The sequence below is a fragment of the Pseudophryne corroboree genome, chromosome 9, assembly GCF_028390025.1.
Source record: "Pseudophryne corroboree isolate aPseCor3 chromosome 9, aPseCor3.hap2, whole genome shotgun sequence".
Lineage (NCBI taxonomy): Eukaryota > Metazoa > Chordata > Amphibia > Anura > Myobatrachidae > Pseudophryne > Pseudophryne corroboree.
Window position 1 is genome coordinate 63,024,309 of NC_086452.1, and position 21,974 is coordinate 63,046,282.

Sequence of the window (21,974 nt, forward strand, 5' to 3'; positions counted from 1 at the left end):
TACCACTGACACAGGAACCTTCACCAAAATTCCAAGATATACATATACAAAGAAAAATGGAAAGTGGTGGGCACAACACCATATAATCTTACATATAAGAAAACGATGGACTGAAGGATTCACTTGAGAATTCACTTCAGACCCACTAAGCCCTTGCTGTCGGACTAAGAGAATCCTTCAGTCCATCGTTTTCTTATATGTAAGATTATATGGTGTTGCGCCCACCACTTTCCATTTTTCTTTGTATATGAATGTGAATTAGACCTAAAAACGGGCAAAGAGTGCAGTTTTTTCGAATGGACGAAAAAAAAAACGGCACTAATTGAATACCCTCCTTAGACTAAGGTTTTGTGATGCAGAAAATGAAGGGAAAAAAAAAAAAAAAAAAAAAAAAAAAAACACATTTGTGAAGATTGGAGGGCCTTTAAAATTAAATGTAGCAAATACCACATAAGTGATCAGGGTAGGCAGGCCAGCGGTAGACTTGAAATGTGAGAGAGCAGGGTGAAGGCACCAAAGTATTTAGAAAACCCCATTGTGATTGGTTGGGATTAATGGTTCCATGAAGTTTATCCAGAATGTCACTTTCTCGCAGATTACACATGCATGTCCCTCCTCGCACACTAGTTATATCACTAAATCTATGGAAGTAAATAGAAGTTAATTTAGTTCTATTCAGTGTGTGGTGTTACAGATTGCTTACCCCCACGTAGAACCGCCCTTTTATCTACAGTGGTAAGAACTGTAGAACAAGACTGCAGCCTATCAAATTAGGAACTAGTGAGGTCGCTGGAGGCATGAGGCACACAGTGCCTCAGTGAGGTCAATAGGTTTATAGTGAGACTTGATAGGATATTGGTTAAGCCAATACTCATCCTGTGTAGGACAGACGTGGCCATCACCACAGTCTGCAGAGATCACTAGTAAGGCATGTACAGTCCGTAGGGAAATTCTGGATAAACTCTGGCGGGAAGTATTATGTGCTGAAAAGAGGAGACTGCATTCATCCCATTACCTGTCTGTGCTCCAATCTCCGCTACAACAGAATTCTGCACGGACACTTCAGGGACAGAGAGTGAATTCTAATTAGGCTCAGTCACTACAAATTCAGACTTAATCTGCAAGGTATTATTCATGGCAATAATATCGGAATTCTGGTAGCTGCCATACCCTAGAGCAGTGATGGCTAACCTTGACACTCCAGCTGTTGTTGAACTACACATCCCAGCATGCCCTGCTACAGTTTTATTTGGCCATGCTAAAACTGATGCAGGGCATGCTGGAATGTGTAGTTCAACAGCTGGAGTGTCAAGGTTAGCCATCACTGCCCTAGAGCGACCCTTACTTATATTGGGTGCAGTACCTGCAACTGCCTGTAGGTCTGGTGGCACTGTAGAATGATCTGCCATATACAAAGACAAGGTTGCAAGTGCACAAGTCGAACACTACCAATTCATTAATAATCATTGCAATAAAATTTTGCATTGTCAGAGAGGTTCTTCGCATAATTGTGGCCATAAAAATAGGGATTTATCAGTAGGTATTAAAATCCTCTTAGTCCATAAGGGATATTGGGGAATTTGTACAATGGGGGTATAGACGGGGTCTAAAGGAGCCAGTGCACTTTAAAATTTCTTCAACTGGGTGTGCTGGCGCCTCCCCTCTATGCCCCCTCCCACAGGCAGTTATAAGTAAAAGAGTGCCCGAAGGAGAAAGGGACATGAAAGGGAGGAACATAATGAGTGGTGACATTCAAACACCAACATCAAACGACTAGCAACAGCTGGGAACAAAACAGCAACAGCTGAACAGTTAAATCATATAAGAGACAACCTGCAGAAAAGTCAAAGCACTGAGGCGGGTGCCCAATATCCCTTATTGGACGAGAAAAGGATTTACTGGTAGGTAATTAAAATCCTATTTTCTCTAGCATCCATAAGGTATATTGGGGAATAAGTACGATGGGGACGTCCCAAAGCTTCCAGAATGAGCGGGAATGTACGGAAACACCTGCCGAAACTGGGTATCCTATGGCCAGGGTATCAAACCTGTAGAACGTCAAAGGTGTTCTTCCCTGACCAGGTAGCAGCTCAGCATAGTTGCAAGGCAGAGACTGCACAGGCAGCCGCCCAGGAAGACCCTACTGATCTTGTAGAGTGGGCCTTCAGAAGACTGTGGAACAGGTAAGGCTGCCAACACGAAGGCCTGTTGGATAGTCAACGAGCAATGGACTGCTTAGAAGTAGGGCAACCCTTTTTCTGTGCATCATATAGCATGAACAAGGAACCCATCTTTCTGATCAGAGCCGTTCTCTTGACATAAATCTTCAAGGCTTGCACGGCATCCAATGCCTCTGGAGGAGCAGAAGTGCCAGAACTTGACGGAACCACAATACGTTCATTCAAGTGGAACGCAGAGACTACCTTCGGCAGGAACTGCTGCCTAGTCCGGAGCGCCGCTCTGTCCTCGTAAAAGACCAGGTAGGGACTTTTACACGATAAGGCCAATTCTGAGACACACCTAGCAGAAGCCAGGGCCAATAACATCAGTCTTCCACGTGAGGTACTTGTCTTCTACCGTCAGAGGTTCAAACCAGGAGGACTATAGAAATTCGAACCCCACATTCAAATCTCAGGGTGCCAAAAGGAGGTTGTATGTGAAGTAACCCTTGCAAGAAGGTCAACACCTGGAAGAAAATGGAGAGAGCTGAAATGTGGTCCTTAATGGAACCCAGGCGTAAGCCCTTATCCACATCAGCCTGCAGGAAACGTCCCAAGTGGAACTCAGCAGGCGGATACGTGCTTTCCTCCAGATATGATGATCGTGTTTTGACGTCAGATTTCCTGGCCTGAACCATGGTAGCAATAACCTTTTTGGAAAGGCTTTTGTGAGCTAGAATGTTCCGCTCAACCTCCATGCCGTCAAAGTCGCCGTATGTCCAGGTAGACAAACAGTCCTTGTTGAAGATCTCTTCTCATTGGCAGGGGCCAAGGGTCTTCGGACATGTCCAGAAGATCAGTGTACCACGCGCTCCGAGGCCAATCAGAACAGCCTGGACTTTGATTCCCGATTCACTTGCGCACCCTTGGGAGCAATGGAATCAGAGAAAAACCAGGTAGACCAGCCGGTAAGGCCAAGGCGACGTCAGCGCATCAACTGCCCTCGGCTGAGGGTCCCTGGTTCACGAGCAATACCAGCTAAGCTTCTTGTTGAGTCGAGAAGCCATCATGTCCATTTATGGGCAGCCCCACCGATCGATGATATGCTGAAACACCAGACAGTGGATTCCCCACTCTCCCGGGTGGAGATAGTGACAACTCAGAAAGTATGCTTCCCAGTGGTCTACTCCCAGAATGAAGATTGCTTGACATTGCTTGTGCATTTCTTTCTGCCCAGAGGAGTATCTGATGCCTCTTGCATGCAAGCTCTGCTTTTTGTCCCTCCTTGCCGAATGATTCACGCCACTGCCGTGGCATTGTCCAACTGAACCTGGATCGCGTGATCCCAGAGGAGAGGCCTGAATCAGAGCATTGGCGATCACCTGAAGTACCAGAATGTTGATAGGAAGCAGGGCTTCGTGGGCTGACCACCTGCCCTGGAACCAAGCCCCCTGGGCAACAGCTCCCCATCCTCTCAGACTCATCCATCGTGAGGAGTATCCACTGCTGAATCTCAAAACTTCGACCTTCCAGTAGGTTGGAGGACTGCAGCAACCAAAGGAGGGAAATCCTGGCCTGAGGTGACAGCCGTATTATCTGCTGCATCTGAAGATGTGATATGGACCACTCGCTCAGGAGATCCAATTGAAGTGTTCTGGCATGGAACTTTCCATACTGGATCGCCTCATATGAGGCTACCATCTTCCCCAACAATCTTATGTAAAGATGGATGGAAATCTGAGTAGGCCGGAGAACCATTTATACCATTTCCTGAAGTGTTCTCGCTTTGTCCTCTGGGAGGAACACTTTTTGGGCCACAGTATCCAGCAACAGGAGCCACTGAGTTGGCTCCAGGTGGGAGTTCTGTAAATTGAGGATCCACCCATTGTGTGACATAAGTTGGATAGTATGGAGTGATAAAAGCTCCCTAGATCTCACTTTTAAAAAGAGATCATCCAGATAAGGGACAATATTGACCCCCTGGATCCGGAGTTGGAACATCACCTCCGCCATCACCTTTGTAAAAAACAAACAAACTCGGAGCTGTGGACAGGCTGAATGGTAGCGCCTGGAACTGGTAGTTATCATCCAACAGGGCAAACTTCAGGCAAGCCTGGTGAGGTGGCCAAAAACGGGATATGAAGATAAGCGTCCTTTATATCCAGGGAGACCATGAACTCCCATTCCTCTAGGCCCGCAATCATTGCTCGCAAGGATTCCATCTTGAACATGAAAACCTTTAGGTATGGATTCAAGGATTTTAGAGATTAAAAATGGGCCTTACCAAACCATCCGTTTTTTTTGATACCATGAACAGGTTGGAGTAGTAACCCTTTCCCTGTTGCAGTGGCACTGGAACAATGACTTGGCACTGGACCAATTTTAGGATGGCCTGTTGCAGCGTAACACGCCTTTCTTCCAAAGCTGGTAAGCTTGATCTGAAAAATTATTGGGGAGGAGCGCCGTAGAACGCCAGCCTGTAGCCCTGAGAAATTAGGTCCTGCACCCAGGTATCCTGGCAGAAGCTTTCCCAGATGCGGCTGAAGTGACGCAGTCCAGCTCCCACCTAGAGATCCACTCAGGGTGGGTGGGCACAGTCATGCTGAGGCCTTAGTGGAAGCTGAACTGGTGCTCTCCAGAGAACCTGCGACTGCTGGTTTTCTTGTCTTACCTCTGGTGCCTCTAGCCGCATTGGAGGCACCTCTGGCCCTAGATCGAAATCTGTTAGACCGAAAAGGACTGGGTAGACGGCCCCGGGTAGGAAAGTCTAGCCGGCAGGGCCCCAGAGGGGAGAAACATGGATTTCCCCACAGTAACTTTAGAAATCCACGTATCCAATTCCACCCCGAAGAGCCAATCCCCTGAAAAAGGAAGAGACTCTACGTCTGCTATCCACTGATTCAACCACAAAGCTCTGCACGCCGACACTGCCATTGCAGTGTTCCTAGCATTAATACTGCCTATCTCCTTGAGAGAGTCAAACGGGACAGGTGTAGTGTCCTGAAGGTTTCTTATGAGTCACTGTAGACATATCCCCTGAGAAGCCCTCCTGAATCTGAGTAGCCCACGTACGAATGGCACGAGTCATCCAGCAACCTGCAATGACCGGTCTTTGTGATATACCTGCTGCAGTGTAGATAGACACGTGTAGTCTCTATTTTTCTATCCCCAGGGTCCTTTATGGTAAAAAGGAGCCCCGAGCTGGCAGTACCACCTTTTTAGATAGGAGAGAGACTGATGTCAACAGCCAGGGGTTCTTTCCAGATTTTCCTGCCTTCAGGAGCAAATGGGAAAGTGTGCATAAACAGTCTTGACACTTGGTATTTATCTGGATTTTTCCAGGCTAACTTAAACAGGTCATCTAACTCTGCAGAATCAGGGAAAGGGACACAGTTTGTTCTGTGTTAAGACCCTCCCCTCCCCCCAGGCCCCTCACCGAGTTGTGAGGGCTGGCTGCATTGTTCACACGATATGGAATCACATGTACACTGAGAATCTGGTGTGACATACACTGCATAATTGGCGTTTTACTATGTTCACAGTGACCACTATAAAATATATACACATACACACATATATACACATACACACACACACACACACACACACACAATACAATAGCAAACCTGCCCTTAATGTATGTGCGAGGGAGACAGAAGGGAACAGCACACCCAAGCTAAACAGCCCCAGTGAGGCTGCAAGCTGTTATATCACAGTGTAACAGCAGAGTCTGTCCTTTTAAAGGCACAGATTGTGTACAATAGCAGCTCTCCCCCTTCGCTACACCCCTGTATCAGTTTTCCTGCGTATCCCGAGTGTCTGGAGGAGCTGTGTGTGCATGCTGCTGCAGCTGTAAGCAGAGGGTCCCGTATGCCACCGTATGCGTCTTGCCACACCAAGAACCAACCCCAACTTCCCCCATGGCGCCTGAACAGAACACTTGTGGGATTCAGACACTGGTCTTCTGACCATTGTCGGGATTCTAGCATAGGTATTAGACTACTGGCATCCCAAACTCCAGTATGCTGACCAGATCCCACAGTGATATATTTGTATAAATAATCACAATGCAGACACTCTCTCCTCTCCCCCCGCCCCCCACTGAAGTGTTGCCACACTGATTCTATAGGCTGTGACCTGGGAATAGCCCCGTACCAACAGCCTTCGAGACACTCCTACAATGGAGCTTCGGGTTCTGTCTTTGCACCATCCTGATACTTGACCAGTTCACACTTCCACATTAGATTGCATTTCAGCCATAAAACATGCTGGACCCTGTAAATAGACATCCAGCAGCCCACATGACCAGCCACCTTTCTACAGAACTTGCGCCAGCAACCAAACCTGCTCCAATATGGAAATGCAATTAAAGTCCTATTTATAACTCAGCCTCATTCTGCCTAGAGGACTTCTTGGTTACATCAGGAATGAGTAAACACCCGAAAACCTACTTACAGACAGAGTACAGGATACAACTATAATTTGAAACTCACATCACAGGGTATTAAGTGTAAGATGCCTTCAAGGATAATGCAGCTCCACCTGGCTTAACCAACATATAAACAGATGATGGTACTCCCTATTAACACCGTACAGATCTGTGGCCCATTGCGGACAGTTGCTTACCACATTCAAACAGACACAATCACCCACCTCCCCAGCATGTCCCAAACAATATCAATGTCAGTTTAAAGTAAGAGGGAGGGGAGAAGGGACAATTAAGATACATCTCCAGTAACAATACAGACAGCTTACCTTCTTTGGGAGCGGGGATTCTGGAGACCGTTTTCCTTTTCGGATTCTGGAGCAAAAATAGCTTACATTAGTAATTGCATGGATGCACCAACATAGTAACATAGTAACATAGTATCTGAGGTTGAAAAAAGACAATTGTCCATTGAGTTCAACCTATTTGTGGTGTCCTATGCATGATGATTTGACTAAAATTTCTGACTGATGCTGCTGTCAGCCATTGCATTTTATCCCTATTTATAGTAACTATAATGCATGACTATGCACCATACCCCTGGATATCCTTATCCAATAGGAATTTATCTAACCCATTCTTAAAGGTGTTGACAGATTCCGCCATTACAACTCCCTCGGGCAGGGAATTCCAAACACGTATTGTCCTTACCGTGAAAAAGCCTTTACGCCGTATTGTGCGGAATCTCCTCTCCTCTAACCTGAGCGAGTGTCCACGAGTCCTGTGTTGATCTAACCAAAAACAGATCCCGCGCAAGCTCTGTGTATTGTCCCCTTATATATTTGTAGATGTTGATCATATCCCCTCTTAGTCTCCGCTTTTCCAATGTAAACATGCCTAGTCTTTCAAGCCTTTCCTTGTATTCCATCGTCTCCATGCCCTTAGTTTGGTCGCCCTCCTCTGTACCTTTTCAAGCTCCAGGATATCCTTTGTAGTACGGTGCCCAGAACTGTACACAGTATTCAAGGTGTGGCCTCACTAGTGATTTATATAACGGGAGTATAATACTCTCGTCCCTAGCATCAATACCCCGTTTTATGCATGCTAATATCTTATTAGCCTTCTTTGGGTACTACTGCTTAGCTTGCTATCTATGAGGACACCCAAGTCCTTTTCCAGTACAGAATCCACTAATTTTACCCCATTTAGTAGGTAGGTGTAATTTTTGTTCTTGTTACCACAGTGCATTACCTTACACTTGTCTGTGTTGAAGCGCATTCTCCATTTGGCTGCTCATGCTTCTAATTTAACTAAGTCGTTCTGAAGAGACTAGGCATCCTCCTCTGTATTTATAGCCTTACACAATTTGGTATCCTCTGCAAAAATTGACACCATGCTCTCTAGACCTTCTGTTAAGTCGTTAATGAAAATATTGAACAATAGCGGTCCTAATACTGAGCCTTGCGGCACACCACTTAGCACTTCAGTCCAAGTTGAAAAAGATCCATTAACCACAACGCGCTGCTTCCTATTATCTAACCAGTTTTTGACCCAAGTGCATATTGTGCTTCCTAGCCCTGATTCTTGTAGCATGTATATAAGTCTCATGTGTGGTACAGTATCGAACGCTTTGGCAAAGTCTAAAAAGATTACATCCACGTCTTTACCCTGATCTAGGTTTGCGCTTAATGTTTCATAAAAGCCAAGTAAGTTGGTTTGACAGGATCTGTCCTTCATAAACCCATGTTGATTCCTTTTAATGACCTTAGTTTTCAGAAGCTCCTTGAAACCAATATCTCTTAGAATACCTTCCAATACTTTCCCCACTATAGATGTAAGACTAACTGGTCTATAATTACCTGGTTCAGCTTTACTTCCCTTTTTGAATATAGGCACTACTTCCGCTATACGCCAGTCTTTGGGAACCATACCCGATATAACTGAATCCTTAAAGATCAAAGATAGCGGTTTTGCCAGTTCAGAGTGAAGCTCCATTAGAACCCTTGGATGAATACCATCGGGCCCTGGTGATTTATTAATCTTTAAATGTTTTAATCGGTCACAGACTACTTCCTCGCTTAAATAAGTACCTATCAGTGTGATATTGTCATTATTGAGATTGTGTGTCAGTCCCTGAATTGGGTCCTCTAGTGAATACTGTTGAAAAAAACTCATTTAGTGTGTCCGCTATGTCATTATCATTTTTGCTTAAGACTCCCAACTTGTCTTTCAAAGGGCCTATACTCTCCTTTTTTAATCTCTTGCTATTAATGTATTTAAATAATTTTTTGGGATTCGCTTTGCTACTAGTTTTTCAGTTTCTACTTTAGCCGCTCTTATTTCCTTTTTGCAATTTTTGTTACATTCCTTATAGTGCTGAAATGACTCTGCTTCCCCGTCAGATTTGTATTTTTTAAATGCTCGCCTTTTCTTGCCCATAAGTTCCTTAATCTTTTTGTTAAGCCACATCGGTTTATGATTTTTATTCCCTTTTTTGCTACTCAGGAATATATTTGAGTGTATTTTTAGCTAGCAGGAATTTTAGTACCTCCCATTTCTCCGTAGTATTTTTTCCTAAAAACAAACCTTCCCATTCAATATCCCTGAAAAATACCCTCATCTTTTCAAAATTTGCTTTGCTAAAGTTTAAAGTCCTAGTTGAGCCAGTATAGGGCTGTTTGTAGAAACCGATATTGAATGTGACCATATTGTGGTCGCTGTTTCCTATGGGTTCTCCTACTATAATACCCGATACCAAATCCTGATTGTTTGTTAATACCAGGTCTAAGATTGCATTGTACCTAGTTGGTTCCTCAATTAGTTGGACTAGGTAGTTATCATTTAGTGTGTTTAAAAACATACTGCCCCTAGCAGTATCACATGAATCGTTTTTCCAGTTTATCTCTGGATAGTTAAAATCTCCCATCACTACTATGTCTCCTACTCCTGCTGCTTTTTCAATTTGCTTTAGTAACAATTCATCATCAGATGCGTTGATACCAGGCGGCCTATAGCATACACCCAATACTAACTTTTTTGTTCCTTTTTCCCTGCATGCAATTTCTACCCATAATGTCTCAACAGTGTCTACAGTCCCCTCCTGAATATCTTCCCATATATTAGGTTTTAAAAACAGCTTTACGTACAGACACACCCCTCCACCCTTTTTATTTAGTCTGTGTCTCCTAAACAGTGTATAGCCCTCTAGATTGACTGTCCAATCATGAGATTCATCCCACCAAGTTTCAGTAATGCCTATAATATCATACTGTTTGCTTGCTGCAAGTATTTCTAGTTCACCCTTTTTACCAGTAATGCTTCTGGCGTTTACATACATACAACCAAGATAAGTATTTTCCCTTGCGTTAGGGACATCTTTCACCTTATGTGGCAAGGATGACCTGTAATCGTTATTGGTTAGTGCTTTATTAAAATCCCTTTTAGTTCCCATGTTAGTAACCTTACTGCCTGCTCTTACCCTCCCCCCAACTTCTCCCCCATTTCGTTTACTACCGCCATCCCCACTATTCTCACTGCATGACCCGTAGTTTCTAGCTAAACCCTCCCCCCAGGCTCCTAGTTTAAAATCTCCTCCAACCTTCTAACCATCCTTCCCCCCAGCACCGCTGCCCCCCTCCTCAGTCAGGTGCAATCCGTCACGACAAAAGAGATGGCGCCTGACTGAGAAGTCCGCCCAGTGTTCCAGGAACACAAACCCCTCTTTCCTGCACCAATCCCTAAGCCACACATTTACCTCCCTAATCTCCCTCTGCCTCCCTGGACTAGCGCGTGGCACGGGTAATAATTCCGAGAATATTACCTTAGATGTCCTTGCCTTCAGTTTCTTTCCTAAGTCCCTATAGTCTTTAAGGACATCCCACCTTCCGCTAACTTTGTCATTGGTGCCAACGTGCACCAAGACCGCCGGGTCTTTGCCAGCCCCTCCCAACAATCTATCTACCAGGTCCGCGATGTGCCGTACCCGAGCACCCGGGAGACAAACTGTACGGCGATCACGGTCCCGGTAGCAGATTGCCCTATCTGCCTTCCTGATGATAGAATCCCCATTGTGCTACTTTGGCAGTTCTACTCCCATAAATAAAAATAAATAAATAAATAATAAGATTTTACTTACCGATAAATCTATTTCTCGTAGTCCGTAGTGGATGCTGGGGACTCCGTAAGGACCATGGGGAATAGCGGCTCCGCAGGAGACAGGGCACAAAAGTAAAAGCTTTAGGATCAGGTGGTGTGCACTGGCTCCTCCCCCTATGACCCTCCTCCAAGCCTCAGTTAGGATACTGTGCCCGGACGAGCGTACACAATAATGAAGGATTTTGAATCCCGGGTAAGACTCATACCAGCCACACCAATCACCCTGTACAACCTGTGATCTGAACCCAGTTAACAGCATGATAACAGCGGAGCCTCTGAAAAGATGGCTCACAACAATAATAACCCGATTTTTGTAACAATAACTATGTACAAGTATTGCAGACAATCCGCACTTGGGATGGACGCCCAGCATCCACTACGGACTACGAGAAATAGAATTACCGGTAAGTAAAATCTTATTTTCTCTGACGTCCTAGTGGATGCTGGGGACTCCGTCAGGACCATGGGGATTATACCAAAGCTCCCAAACGGGCGGGAGAGTGCGGATGACTCTGCAGCACCAAATGAGAGAACTCCAGGTCCTCTTTAGCCAGGGTATCAAATTTGTAGAATTTTACAAACGTGTTCTCCCCCGACCACGTAGCTGCTCGGCAGAGTTGTAATGCCGAGACCCCTCGGGCAGCCGCCCAGGATGAGCCCACCTTCCTTGTGGAATGGGCCTTGACAGATTTAGGCTGTGGCAGGCCTGCCACAGAATGTGCAAGTTGAAATGTGCTACAAATCCAACGAGCAATCGTCTGCTTAGAAGCAGGAGCACCCAGTTTGTTGGGTGCATACAGGATAACAGCAAGTCAGTTTTCCTGACTCCAGCCGTCCTGGAAACCTATATTTTCAGGGCCCTGACAACATCTAGCAACTTGGAGTCCTCCAAGTCCCTAGTAGCCGCAGGTACCACAATAAGCTGGTTCAGGTGAAACGCTGACACCACCTTAGGAAGAAACTGGGGACGAGTCCGCAGCTCTGCCCTGTCCGAATGGACAATCAGATATGGCTTTTGTGAGACCAAGCCGCCAATTCTGACACTCGCCTGGCCGAGGCCAGGGCCAACAGCATGGTCACTTTTCATGTGAGATATTTCAAATCCACAGATTTGAGCGGTTTTAAAATGTGATTTGAGGAATCCCAGAACTACGTTGAGATCCCACAGTGCCACTGGAGGCACAAAAAGGGGGTTGTATATGCAATACTCCCTTGACAAACTTCTGGACTTCAGGAACTGAAGCCAATTCTTTCTGGAAGAAAATGGACAGGGCCGAAATTTGAACCTTAATGGACCCCAATTTGAGGCCCATAGACACTCCTGTTTGCAGGAAATGCAGGAATCGACCGAGTTGAAATTTCTTCGTGGGGCCTTCCTGGCCTCACACCACGCAACATATTTTCGCCACATGTGGTGATAATGTTTTGCGGTCACCTCCTTCCTGGCTTTGACCAGGGTAGGAATGACCTCTTCCGGAATGCCTTTTTCCCTTAGGATCTGGTGTTCCACCGCCATGCCGTCAAATGCAGCCGCGGTAAGTCTTGGAACAGACCTGGTACTTGCTGAAGCAAGTCCCTTCTTAGCGGCAGAGGCCATGAGTCCTCTGTGAGCATTTCTTGAAGTTCCGGGTGCCACGTCCTTCTTGGCCAATCCGGAGCCACGAGTATAGTTCTTACTCCTCTACGTCTTATAATTCTCAGTACCTTGGTTATGAGAAGCAGAGGAGGGAACACATACACCAACTGGTACACCCACGGTGTTACCAGAACGTCCACAGATATTGCTTGAGGGTCTCTTGACCTGGCGCAATACCTGTCCAGTTTTTTGTTCAGGCGGGACGCCATCATGTCCACCTTTGGTCTTTCCCAATGGTTCACAATCATGTGGAATACTTCCCGATGAAGTCCCCACTCTCCCGGGTGGAGGTCGTGCCTGCTGAGGAAGTCTGCTTCCCAGTTGTCCACTCCCGGAATGAACACTGCTGACAGTGCTATCACATGATTTTTCGCCCAGCGAAGAATCCTTGCAGTTTCTGCCATTGCCCTCCTGCTTCTTGTGCCGCCCTGTCTGTTTACGTGGGCGACTGCCGTGATGTTGTCCCACTGGATCAATACCGGCTGACCTTGAAGCAGAGGTCTTGCTAAGCTTAGAACATTGTAAATTGCCCTTAGCTCCAGTATATTTATGTGGAGAGAAGTCTCCAGACTTGATCACACTCCCTGGAAATTTTTTTCCCTGTGTGACTGCTCCCCAGCCTCTCAGGCTGGCATCCGTGGTCACCAGGACCCAGTCCTGAATGCCGAATCTGCGGCCCTTTAGTAGATGAGCACTCTGTAGCTACCGCAGAAGAAACACCCTTGTCCTTGGAGACAGGGTTATCCGCTGATGCATCTGAAGATGCGATCCGGACCATTTTTCCAGCAGATCCCACTGAAAAGTTCTTGCGTGAAATCTACCGAATGGAATCGCTTCGTAAGAAGCCACCATTTTTCCCAGGACCCTTGTGCAATGATGCACTGACACTTTTCCTGGTTTTAGGAGGTTCCTGACTAGCTCGGATAACTCCCTGGCTTTCTTCTCCGGGAGAAACACCTTTTTCTGGACTGTGTCCAGAATCATCCCTAGGAACAGCAGACGTGTCGTCGGAAACAGCTGCGGTTTTGGAATATTTAGAATCCACCCGTGCTGTCGTAGAACTACTTGAGATAGTGCTACTCCGACCTCCAACTGTTCTCTGGACCTTGCCCCTATCAGGAGATCGTCCATTTTCTTTGAAGAAGAATCATCATTTCGGCCATTACCTTGGTAAGGACCCGGGGTGCCGTGGACAATCCAACCGGCAGCGTCTGAAACTGATAGTGACAGTTCTGTACTACGAACCCGAGGTACCCTTGGTGAGAAGGGCAAATTGGGACATGGAGGTAAGCATCCCTGATGTCCCGGGACACCATATAGTCCCCTTCTTCCTGGTTCGCTATCACTGCTCTGAGTGACTCCATCTTGATTTGAACCTTTGTATGTAAGTGTTCAACTATTTCAGATTTAGAATAGGTCTCACCGAGCCGTCTGGCTTCAGTACCACAATATAGTGTGGAATAATACCCCTTTCCTTGTTGTAGGAGGGGTACTTTGATTATCACCTGCTAGGAATACAGCTTGTGAATTGTTTCCACTACTGCCTCCCTGTCGGAGGGAGACGTTGGTAAAGCAGACTTCAGGAACCTGCGAGGGGGAGACGTCTCGAATTTCCAATCTGTACCCCTGGGATACTACTTGTAGGATCCCGGGGTCCACTTGCGAGTGAGCCCACTGCGTGCTGAAACTCTTGAGACGACCCCCCCCACCGCACCTGAGTCCGCTTGTACGGCCCCAGCGTCATGCTGAGGACTTGGCAGAAGCGGTGGAGGGCTTCTGTTTCTGGGAATGGGCTGCCTGCTGCAGTCTTCTTCCCTTTCCTCTATCCCATGGCAGATATGACTGGCCTTTTGCCCGCTTGCCCTTATGGGGACGAAAGGACTGAGGCTGAAAAGACGTTGTCTTTTTCTCCATTATACGGCAATACTTCCATGTGCCGTTTGGAATCTGCATCACCTGACCACTGTCGTGTCCATAAACAACTTCTGGCAGATATGGACATCGCACTTACTCTTGATGCCAGAGTGCAGATATCCCTCTGTGCATCTCGCATATATAGAAATGCATCCTTTAAATGCTCTATAGTCAATAAAATACTGTCCCTGTCAAGGGTATCAATATTTTCAGTCAGGGAATCCGACCAAGCCACCCCAGCGCTTTTACTCTAAGCAGCTCTTTAGGAGAGCCACCTAGATTGCACCCTTCTCGGCCGGGCACAAAAATCTGAGGCTTGGAGGAGGGTCATAGGGGGAGGAGCCAGTGCACACCACCTGATCCTAAAGCTTTTACTTTTGTGCCCTGTCTCCTGCGGAGCCGCTATTCCCCATGGTCCTGACGGAGTCCCCAGCATCCACTAGGACGTCAGAGAAAAAATGAAATACACGGCAGAAAACCATCTTTGTTTTTTGGAATGGTGAATGATCATCTTTTATTTCATCACATAGCCCCAAAGGTTAAGCATAACTCAAAAACAATTGGTCTGACCTATTGTTAGGCGAGCTATGCAGCAACATAAAACTTGATTGTTTGGAATGCCGAGTGAACGGTCTTTTTTCGATTTGATTCTTGCGCATCAGGATTGGAATCCCCTCCGTGATACCACGTCTAAAAGCACCCCCAAGATGTTTGTGCAACATGTGTACGCTGAATTTATGTACATGTAACATTCATAATGGAGTATACATCTGTACATTTTTTGCAAGTTATTCTGCATTAACTCACTGATTCACCAAGGATCATTAATGTGACCCTCCGTGCATTTTCCCACTGTTCAGGAAACTGCGCATTTGCAGAATGGGTCCTGTGTTCGCATCGCAGGAATGAGAACACCTCTGCCTGGTTGACAAGCAAGAGGTGGTCGGAGGGAGGGACTGGGGGACGGCGTGGCGGCAAGGCCAGGGACTGCATTGTGGATGCAGTTTCCATGACCACTTGTGATGGTAAATGCAGGTAGGAGGCGGTACGCACCTCCTCCAGCATTTTCCTTGCAATGGATCGCAATTAGAGCTTTGCAAATTCAATCCTTACTGAATTAGGCCCTGTAAATGCATGTCATCAACCTGCAGCCCCATACACTTAGAGGTGGAGCAGACATCCACAGGAGAGCACATTAATGGGCTAATTTGGACACAGGGGCGCCTTTTGCCACAGTGGCATCTGCGTTTTATGCTAATACTGCGGACGATTTCACAGAACCAAGTTGCCCACTTGCAGCGTCTTGAGAAAGCTCATGGAAGGTGCAGTTTCTCCATGCGAGTGCGTAGTTCTGTGCGAGCAGCTGCGAGTCTTTGGATGCAGAAACTTTCAGTGACATGCGTGTTGGCTTAGCCACCTGTTACTTCCCAGGAATGACCACACAAACTCAGAGCCAGTACTGTGTCTGAGCGCCGACAGGATGCCTGCGCAGTGCGACTCTGAAGCAAACTAAACACCCGCTAAGTGTGTGCGGAATTGGCACCGAGTCCGCCTCAGTCATTCCCTACATATGCAACATAATTAGATGTCGTCACATCAAAAGCTTATAGGCAGTTCCTCTTCCAGGTGCTGAAGGGCTGCTGCAATAATCCACAATAATAAAGGCAGACATCAGCAGCTTTTGATTGGCTGTTGGTGTATTGACCCCTTCCAGCTGACCATACTTATACCATTAGCGTCACTGCTAGATTATAGGAAATGGTGATTGACTGCAGTGTTCGTCACCTGACCTTCCCTATTGTATTTTTGTGGCCATTAATAACGGTCAAAACCCCATTCTGTTTAACAATTACACTACATAACATTAGTATATGGTGCTAAAAAGGGTAATACGACTATCAATAACACTGCTGCGTCATATCTGGAGACTGTCATGCGGCGCAGTTACACACATTTGCAGAACAAATGCACAACCTCTAAACATCAGCCATTTTAGCCGGAAAAAAAGAAAAAATAACCCATACACAATGCTTCCATTGCATTATAGTTTATTCAGATTCCAAAATATTTGTAATATTAGAAGTTCAAATTTAAATGAAAAAAAAAAAAAAAAAACCCTATGAAATGTTCTAACTCAAGTGGAATTGGCTGTTTGAAGGTAAAGATAATAGGTCCAGATTAGACATTCAAATATATATAGGCTGATGTGTTCACATTTAAATACATACAGCCTTGGGATACACAGGTTATTTTGCGATTAACACAAAAAAAAAAAAAAAAAGTTACTGACTGTCAGAAAATGAGGTCAATTACTCCATTTCTGAACACCCCTGCCACCATTACAGTATTATTGCGTCACTTACTTGGGTAGACATATTCCTTTGAGGTGGCATGTTCTCTTTTGCACTTGGGGCGTCAAAGGTGGCTTCCAAAAACTCTGGGTTCACAGTCACCACATCGATGAACGAGATCTGCAAGAAACAGTTGACGTATTGCGTGTTCAGTACATGAGGCAGGATGAAGAGCTGGTATACAAGTATATGATCTGGGAACCAGTCCCCATAGGAACATTAGTTTAGTATCCCAGCAATAGAGTGCTGCAGGTATCATCCGGTATCCTCAGTCAGGGCGAGGACTCATTACACGTCTGTGTTCACACAGCAAAGCATTCTCTGTACCAACTCTCATCCCCAGTTCCCAGCAGCTAATCTTAGTAAATCTCTAATCACATCATTACAGTACACGAGCAGTGGGCTGCTGAGGCCAGGAGTCCAATTACCTCAAGAAAACATTTCTTGGATTCCCATTCAATTACACAGGCACAGATATTGCCATCCCAGGCTTTCAGTGACAGATGCTGTATAGAAACTACATCACAGTTTATTTATATAGAGCACACATGACGCAGGCCAATGACAGAATATTTAGTCATTCACATCAGTCCCTGCCCCAGTGGGGCTTACAGTCTATGGGTGAGATTCAAATGATATATCACGCCCAATTTCCTTTCTAAATTGATCTCCGTTATTGCGCCCTTAGTGATCAGGTTTAGCTGTGTAAAGGGTCGGGAGCCTCCCTACTCCGGTGGTAGCGAGCTGAAATAATGATACCACGCCCCTAAAGGCAGAAACAGAACGGGTGTGGAAAGGGGTGAAAAGAATTGAATCCCGCCCTATATGTCCTATCACCTGTACACACACTATGATTAAGTTGTTGGAAACCAATAAACCTTGGAGTGTGGGAAAAAAAACAAAGCACACAGGAAACCCATACAAACATCGGAACGTACAAACTCCACACAGAGGACCTTAGTCAGGAATAGAGGACCTCAGGGGTGTGTGGCAGTAATATTATGCACTACAGCAAACGTATTTGTACTAATCCAAGTACGTTGAAGAGGTAGATATTAACTGATGCATGGGATTACATGGACATTCCCAGAGACTGTATTACAGATACCATGCCGATTTACAGAACATCTGCAAACAGAATCATAGGCACTATATGTTTGGAATCTCTGCTTATTTAATCTATATAATACATCAGTCAACAAGTAGTCTGTTAGCAGACGCATATAAACCCAGCAAGAACAAACCACCCTATATGTTGCATTTTAATTACAACCCCCCCCCCCCCAAACTGTGCTCGCCCTCCTGCCAGCATTCTGGCGGTCGGGATCCCAGCATCAGTACGCTGACCGCCAGGATCTCGTACCCAACCCCCACAACACAATGACTGGATATAGCAGCTTTAATTTTTCATATTCCGTTCATTTAAGCACCTGAACTGACCAGTAACACTCACCTCTTTCCCTTTACTCGTGTCTGCTTCTTTCCATTCTACATGGACAGATGAACGGTCCAGATTGACGGATGTTATGCTCGCGCTGTGTACGACTCCTGAAATGGGCAAGACACGTGACTTACAGCAGAGTCTGGTACTGGACACGAAACCCACACCCATCTATATTCACTAAACTTCAGCAATTACGGCACATTTTTGTATCTATTCTTGTGCTAGATAATTAGAACTGTATCACAGCAGTAAGAAATTTAGGTTCACCCAAACAATCGAAAAATCACATCCAGGGCATGCGAATTAAGCACATCCCTGTGATGCAGCATAAGTGAAATTATCGCCAAGCGGTTCATTAGGACGTGACTGTGCGGGCAGCCATTGCCAGGGAGGGATTCTACCATTACCTCTCCCAGTAAATTCTGTTATGTGGCCCGTAGGCTACAAAGGATAACGTCATCTGAAGACTGAGTTAGCTACCGGGGCCAAGCTCTGGTAAATTCGGCATAAAAACCTATGGGAGCTGGAGTTCAGTATGACTTACCAGCGGCTGGGATACTGGCAGTCAATATACTGACAGCAGCATCCCAGCCAACATTAAGCCTGCAGCGGGGCGAGCGCAAAGAGTCCCCTTGTGGGCTCGGTGGCTAACTGTACTAGTGTTCACTCTAGGAGTGAAAAGGGGCAGGGCGCCGGACTCAGGGGGGCACATGTGCGCGCGCAACGAAGCCGCGCGCGTGCCCGAAATGGGGGCGCGGCCATGCAAATTAGGGGGCGTGGCCACGCCTCTGTCATTTTAGGGGGCGTCTGTGGGCCGCACCGCTACTATAGAGAGCGTCTGTGGCCGGCAACGTCACTGTTGGGGGCGTGCCCAGCACCTCCGTCGGTGCTGGGCTTCCCCCCAGCCCACTCCCAATGCGTGAATGGATGCCGAGCGCATGCGCACGGCATCTATACACGCCGGGAGGGCAGGGAGCGGGCGGCTGTTCTAGCAGGGTGCCGCAAAAGGGGCAGGGCGGGTTTTGCCTGTTAAAAAACGGGCAGGGCGCGGTGCCCTGCTAAAACAGCCTAGAGTGAACACTACTGTACTCGCCCCAGGTTCTATTCCAACTCTATGGGTGTTGTGGACACCCACAAGTGGCAGTAGTCCCATTGCACTGGTATTTCAGCTGCCGGCATTGCCTGCTGTCAGGATTCCGGCGTTGATATCCTTATTGCCGGGATTCCGACAGGTGGCAAACTGAACGTATACTGGAGCTGCTTATCCACATCAGACTCCCCAGGATCTCACCGATGCCTGCAAGTCGCAGGCTATGACATTTATCCCATTGTTTTATAATCTGGTGCGGAGAACTGATCTCTCTGCTGTCCTCACTGGGTTTCGAGCCTATCCATGGTTATTTTGTTATGCATTTTACAGTATCATAGCAGATTACCAGAATCTTGACCAACAAGTGGTCACTACTCCTGCCAACACAGTATTATTTACCCCTATTCCTCACATTATTTTTCTCATTTATTTAGGACAGTCATTCACTTCTGATATTATCTATTGTGTGAAACCACCAATAGGGTGTATAAGGAACACATGGTAATAACAGTAGAGCAGCAGTGGCCAACCTGTGGCTCTTAAGCCGCACGCGGCTCTCTCTTTATTCAAATGTGGCTCTCGACGCTCAGTCACCTGACCACAACACATCCTGGAAACTGGTTCACTCCAACCAGACACAGCAGCACTATGGCGACTGAAAACTGAGGGTGCCAGATACTGGGCTGTAGTGACACAGAAGGATCCTGGTAGGAGAGACATAATGGGGGAGCTGACTGGAGTGATACAGGAGGGTGCTGGCAAGAGTGACACAATGGGGAGCTGGCTGGAGTGACAAAGGAGAATCCTGGCAGGAGACACACAATGGGGAGCTGACTGGAGTGACACAGGAGGGTGCTGGCGGGAGTGACACATTGACACATGGGGGAGCTGGCTGGAGTGAAACATGGAGGAGCTGAAATGTATTATGTGAACATGGCTTTTTCAATATATGTTATGTGGGTCTGGATTTTTTCATTATTATGTGGAAGTGTCTTTTTCAATGTATTTTATGTTGATTCTGGCTTTAAAATGTATTTTATGTGGATCTGGCATTTTCATTGTCTTTTGTACAAGGGGTGTGGCCTAGCAGACAAGGTCACACCCCATTTTTGCACATGCGCCTTCAGCTTGATGTCGGCTCTTTGACGTACCCAACAAGATTTTTTGGCTCTTTGTCTCCTTGCAGTAGAGGGTGCACCAAATCATAGAGAGACCAGGCATATTGGCAGAGATGCCGCCATTAAACGAAGGCACATATCCAGTGATTGTTACTCATTATGTATGCGCAATTGAGTCAGTTTTGTGCATGTGCAATGCTACTGTGCTGACGACACCACTGCTGGGTGTCTACAGCCAAATTTACTAGTTGATTAATGTAAAGTCACCATTGGGAGGAGGTGCACAATGGTTAGCACCCACTGCAAACCCAGCAATGAATGGAAAACCATTTATATTGTGCTAGGAACATGGATTTCTGATGTCCACCTGTAAACAAGACTGGGTAATAACAGGCAAAAAAAAAAGAATTTACTCACCGGTAATTCTATTTCTCATAGTCCGTAGTGGATGCTGGGAACTCCGTAAGGACCATGGGGAATAGACGGGCTCCGCAGGAGACTGGGCACTCTAAAAGAAAGATTAGGTACTATCTGGTGTGCACTGGTTCCTCCCTCTATGCTCCTCCTCCAGACCTCAGTTAGGGAAACTGTGCCCGGAAGAGCTGACATTACAAGGAAAGGAAATTTTGAATCCAGGGTAAGACTCATACCAGCCACACCAATCACAACGTACAACTTGTGATAACCTTACCCAGTTAACAGTATGAACAACAACTGAGCCTTACTCAACGGATGGCTCATAACAATAACCCTTATTTAAGCAATAACTATATACACGTATTGCAGAAAGTCCGCACTTGGGACGGGCGCCCAGCATCCACTACGGACTACGAGAAATAGATTTACCGGTGAGTAAAATCTTATTTTCTCTGACGTCCTAGTGGATGCTGGGAACTCCATAAGGACCATGGGGATTATACCAAAGCTCCCAAACGGGCGGGAGAGTGCGGATGACTCTGCAGCACCGCATGAGCAAACTCAAGGTCCTCAGCCAGGGTATCAAACTTGTAGAACTTTGCAAATGTGTTTGAACCCGACCAAGTAGCCGCTCGGCAAAGCTGTAAAGCAGAGACCCCTCGGGCAGCCGCCCAAGAAGAGCCCACCTTCCTTGTGGAATGGGCTTTCACAGATTTTGGATGCGGCAATCCAGCCACAGAATGAGCCTGCTGAATCGTGCTACAGATCCAGCGAGCAATAGTTTGCTTTGAAGCAGGAGCACCCAGCTTGTTGGGTGCATGCAAGATAAACAGCGAGTCAGTCTTCCTGACTCCAGCCGTTCTGGAAACATATTTTCAAAGCCCTGACTACGTCCAGCAACTTGGAGTCCTCCAAATCCAGAGTAGCCGCAGGCACCACAATAGGTTGGTTCAAATGAAACGATGACACCACCTTTGGGAGAAATTGGGGACGAGTCCTCAATTCTGCCCTGTCCATATGGAAGATCAGATATGGGCTTCTACATGACAAAGCCGCCAACTCGACACACGCCTAGCCGATGCGAAGGCCAACAGCATGACCACTTTCCACGTGAGATACTTTAGTTCCACGGTTTTAAGTGGCTCAAACCAGTGGGATTTCAGGAAATCCAACACAACGTTAAGATCCCAGGGTGCCACTGGTGGTACAAAAGGGGGCTGAATATGCAGCACTCCCTTAACAAATGTCTGAACCTCAGGCAGTG

General features: G+C 46.5%; 1 protein-coding gene across 2 annotated transcripts in view; it reads right to left on the minus strand.

Moving 5' to 3' along the window:
* Window positions 1-21,974, minus strand: part of KIF2C (kinesin family member 2C) — a 140,968-nt gene that overhangs the window by 113,682 nt on the left and 5,312 nt on the right. The window contains exons 2-5 of one of the 2 annotated variants that reach the window (XM_063939458.1): window positions 18,095-18,189; window positions 16,654-16,761; window positions 6,915-6,960; window positions 1,016-1,060 (exon numbers count right to left, since the gene is read on the minus strand). In XM_063939458.1, coding sequence (XP_063795528.1) covers window positions 1,016-1,060; window positions 6,915-6,960; window positions 16,654-16,761; window positions 18,095-18,189 — 294 coding nt within the window. The remainder of the gene's footprint in view (window positions 1-1,015; window positions 1,061-6,914; window positions 6,961-16,653; window positions 16,762-18,094; window positions 18,190-21,974) is intronic. The other variant, XM_063939459.1, reaches the window with a different exon arrangement.